Source organism: Andrographis paniculata, unplaced genomic scaffold (assembly GCF_009805555.1).
Source record: "Andrographis paniculata isolate CXL003 unplaced genomic scaffold, ASM980555v1 Contig12END, whole genome shotgun sequence".
Lineage (NCBI taxonomy): Eukaryota > Viridiplantae > Streptophyta > Magnoliopsida > Lamiales > Acanthaceae > Andrographis > Andrographis paniculata.
In genome coordinates this window covers 2555686-2559622 of record NW_026137402.1, presented here as the reverse complement: position 1 = coordinate 2559622, position 3937 = coordinate 2555686, and the positions used below count along the sequence as shown (strand labels likewise).

Here is a 3937-nt window from a genome sequence, read left to right as displayed (position 1 = left end):
ACTATAAAAAAATAACAATTATTATTCACTTTTATTAAAATCAATATCCGATCAAATGAACACACATTTGCAAGACCGAGGGAGTATAAAAAGAATATACTCCCTCCATTCCCATTTTCGTCTGTTCCAAAATAATTGTCTTGTTTCTTTATTTAGTAACCAGTCCCCACTTTATAACAAAATTATTTCTACTTTTTCAAATTATCTATAATTATTACTCTAACATACTTTTTAAAATCATTCAAAAAGTAAGGTATTTTAGTCTTTTATCTTATACTTTATATCTACTGTCATTTAAATACTACTTCCTTCGTCCCAGAATTATAGTCTCGGCTGTGTTGGACATGAGATTTAAGAAATATTGATATTATATTAATAATATGCAAAATGTATATTTAAAAGACATTTTTGTCCATTGTGAGTGTATTAGTGTAAAAAGTAGTGGCAATTGTGTAATAATAATGAAAAAGTAAGGATAGTTATATAGTGATATGGTTATTTATGGAAATAAAATTATTGTTTTAGGATGAATAAAAATAGTAAATAAGACGATTGTATTAAAACGAAAGGAATATTACTCTTTAATTTCGGCGTCAACTTCGAATAAAACATCCTTGATGGAAGAGGGAATATGTATATATATTTTTTTGAATGAGAGTAAATAAAAAAATACAAGTACTATACTGTAGGGGTTACCGTTACTCCTCGAAAGAAAATATAGGACAAAAAATCTGTAATCACACCAGTCCGTAGACTGTTGTTCTCACCAGACAACCACCAACCACACACTACTGCACTTATTTATTTATTTCAAACTAAATATTAATTAATTAATTAATTAATTAATTAATTAATATTATATCACAAGTAGCTGCAGAAATATAATATAGCCATCTCATATCCCAGGATAATACAGACATACATACTCTACTACTACTACTACATCTGCTAAGTGCTAACAACCAACAACTTCTTCCATTTCAAGAACAAGCTTTAAAGAAGACGAAGACGAAGACGAAGACGAAGACGACGATCATCATCAAATTAAATAAATAAATATATAAAAAAAAAAAAAAACTTACATGATATCAAATTATTTATTTCCTTAAGACAATTCGATTTTCACTTCACAATCACATCTGGTTTATTTGCGTTATCACAACGGGGCTTCTTACCACATGTTTCCCGTCCGTCCACGTCACCGCTCCGAACGCCGACCCCGACTCGCCGATCGTCGCATTCTTCTCGTCGATTCTTACCGTTACATAGTACGGTTGCTTTCTTACACCCTCCGAGAACATCAGCTTTCCCGGCATCACCGTAATTGCGACCCCCTTTGGCCCCTCGATCGTCGCTCTATACACGGCGCTCGCCTCCTCGCCTACATTCGTCGCCACCCTAATAAATGTCTTTGTCGTGACCCCGCCCCGGGTTGGGAATAGGGCAGCGATCGATGGGTAGTTGAAATTCTCCGGCGACGCCTTTTTCGTCGGGCAGTTCACCGGGGATCTTGTAATAACCTCGATTGGCTTTGGGCCGTACCCGATTGCGCATAGGAAGTTAATGTAGTCTGCGTCGGTTACGTCGTAAACGAGCCCCGGATCCATGGCTAAGTCGAGCTTTAAATTGCCGGCGCCGTAGTCGTACGATGTCGCGCGATTTTCGTTCGACTCGTCGAGAATTGGATTCATTGTGTTGTCGACTAAACTTGCGGTCGTCATCATCGCCGACCGGATCGCCGCCGGGCTCCAGTCGGGGTGCGCCGACTTAAGCAAGGCGGCTGCGCCGCTAACGTGCGGGCACGCCATTGACGTCCCGGATAATATATTGAACTCGGTTTTTCGGGTGTCCGACTCGAGGCTGGACGGGCCAACTGCGTCGGACCACGCCGCGAGGATGTTCACTCCCGGGGCGATCAAATCGGGCTTCGGAATTTCCGGGTTCAAGCTGTTCGGGCCCCTTGCGGAAAACGAAGCGACCACCGGAGCCGGCTTCGTTCCGATGACGGTGCCATGGAAATTCAACGTTGCCGTGGCGGCCGTTGGATTTGCCGCCGAATAGGCCTTGATACGATCTCCTTCGTCGGATCCAACGGCGCAAGCCGGAAGCAAATGTGCGTCCCCGACCAAACCGGCACCGTTTGATACGCCATTGGCGAGGATCATCCCGACGCCGCCGGCTTTCTTGACGACCAATCCTTTTGCAACACGTGGATTGCTTCCGCGATCGCAAATTACGATTTTGCCCCTCACCGTGGCTGGATCAAGCGAGTTTTCCATACACAGGGAGACGGAGAGGACGCCGGATTTCCCCGGGTAAACTAAAGGGTACATTTTGCCGTTCAGCGGCGGGCCGGAGTACAGCGACACGCCGGAAAGTTTAGTCCCGTCGCCGAGGACCACTTCCGCCGGGAAATTCCGGTCAATTGTGGCGGCGCCGACGGTGGTGATCCATGGAGCGAGATTGGTTACCGACATTCCGTTAGGGCCCTCGTTTCCAGCAGATGAAGAGACGAAAATGCCCCTCGAAACGGCGCCGTATGCTCCGATGGCGATGGGGTCGAGGTAGTAAGGGGACGAGACGCCCTCGCCGCCGCCGATGGAGATGGAGATGACGTCAACGCCGTCGTTCACGGCGGCGTCGAACGCCGCCAGAATATCGGAATCGAAGCAGCCGGCGATTCTCCAGCAAACTTTGTAAATCGCGAGTCGCGCCTTCGGCGCGACGCCTTTCGCGATTCCGGCGGCGTAGCCGCCGAGGCTCGCCTTGAACACGTGTCTTCCGGCGGCGGTCGACGCCGTGTGCGTGCCGTGCCCGTCGGCGTCTCGCGGCGATTTGAACTCAATCGTCTCGTTAATTCCCCCAAAAATGGCTCCGAATCCGGCGCCGGCGCCGGCTTCGTGACCTTTCGAGAAAAACCTGGCGCCGATGACTTTCCGGTTACAGTTATTCGCCGTGAACCGGACGCCGGTCTGGCAAATTCCTCGCCACCGCGCCGGGACGGGACCGAGATTCAGATCGGAAAAGCTCCGGCGCTCAGGCCAAATCCCGGTATCGAAGACTCCGACTATGACGTCGGAGCCGTAGTCGGATTCCGACCAGAGGCCGTGCTGATTCCGGAGGCCGATGAACTGCGGCGAGCGCGTGGTGTGGAGGCGCCGGCGGCGGTCCTCGAATGTGGCGAGGACGGCGGGGTGGCCGGCCAGGGACGCGGCGGCGTCCGGCGTTAATAAGGCGGAGAAGCCATGGAAGACGGTGTCGTAGACGTGGAGAATGGCGGTGGGTTGAGCGAATTCGGAAGTGTACCAGTGGTAGTGGGTGGGGAAAATGGATGGCTTGGATGAGGCGTCGATTCTGATGATGTAGGTTTTAGCCGTCGGATCGGGAGCGGCTGCAAAGAGGGGGATCCATAGGAGGAGCAGCAGGAACAGAAAAGGGGGAGACGCCATTGATGAGAGGTGAGGGAGGGTGAAATTAGGGTTTTAATTTAGCCGTTAGAGTAACTGAATAAGGAGCAATAAATTGGGGGAAAAGCGTAGGGTAGTGCGTCGGCCATGTGGAGGCAGATGAGTCAGCTGAGAATTGCAGAGATTGCTGCGGACAAGGCGGCATTGAAAGAAAGCTTCACCTCACTTCATGGTACTGACCTAAATCCTCTGCTCAAAGAATTCCCCGTTTTTAATTTAACATTTTAAAATATTTCTCTCTCTCCCTCTCCCTCTCCCTCTCGTACTCGTATCTATCAATCAATTTATTTTTTATGAAAATTTTAAAAATATTAATATTTATTAAAATATAGTAAAAATAAAGATAAAAATATTAAAATATATTTATTAATATGATATGATATAAAATTAACATTATTTGTGTAATATATTATAAATTTGAAAAGTATTTATAACAATAACAAATAGCACCGTTACTAAAAAAATATATA

The 3937-nt window shown here is 46.7% G+C and overlaps 1 protein-coding gene across 1 annotated transcript; it reads right to left on the bottom strand.

The window, feature by feature from the left end:
• Window positions 1-872: 872 nt before the first annotated feature.
• Window positions 873-3688, bottom strand: LOC127255734 (subtilisin-like protease SBT1.6). Its single transcript, XM_051281443.1, has one exon. The coding sequence runs from the start codon at window positions 3447-3449 to the stop codon at window positions 1134-1136; it is 2316 nt and encodes a 771-aa protein (XP_051137400.1). The 5' UTR covers window positions 3450-3688; the 3' UTR covers window positions 873-1133.
• Between the last annotated feature and the right edge of the window lie 249 nt (window positions 3689-3937).

What these genes read in the sequence shown, in the direction of transcription:
- LOC127255734 (XM_051281443.1), bottom strand. Translation starts at nt 3,449, where the DNA reads ATGGCGTCTCCCCCTTTTCTGTTCCTGCTGCTCCTCCTATGGATCCCC.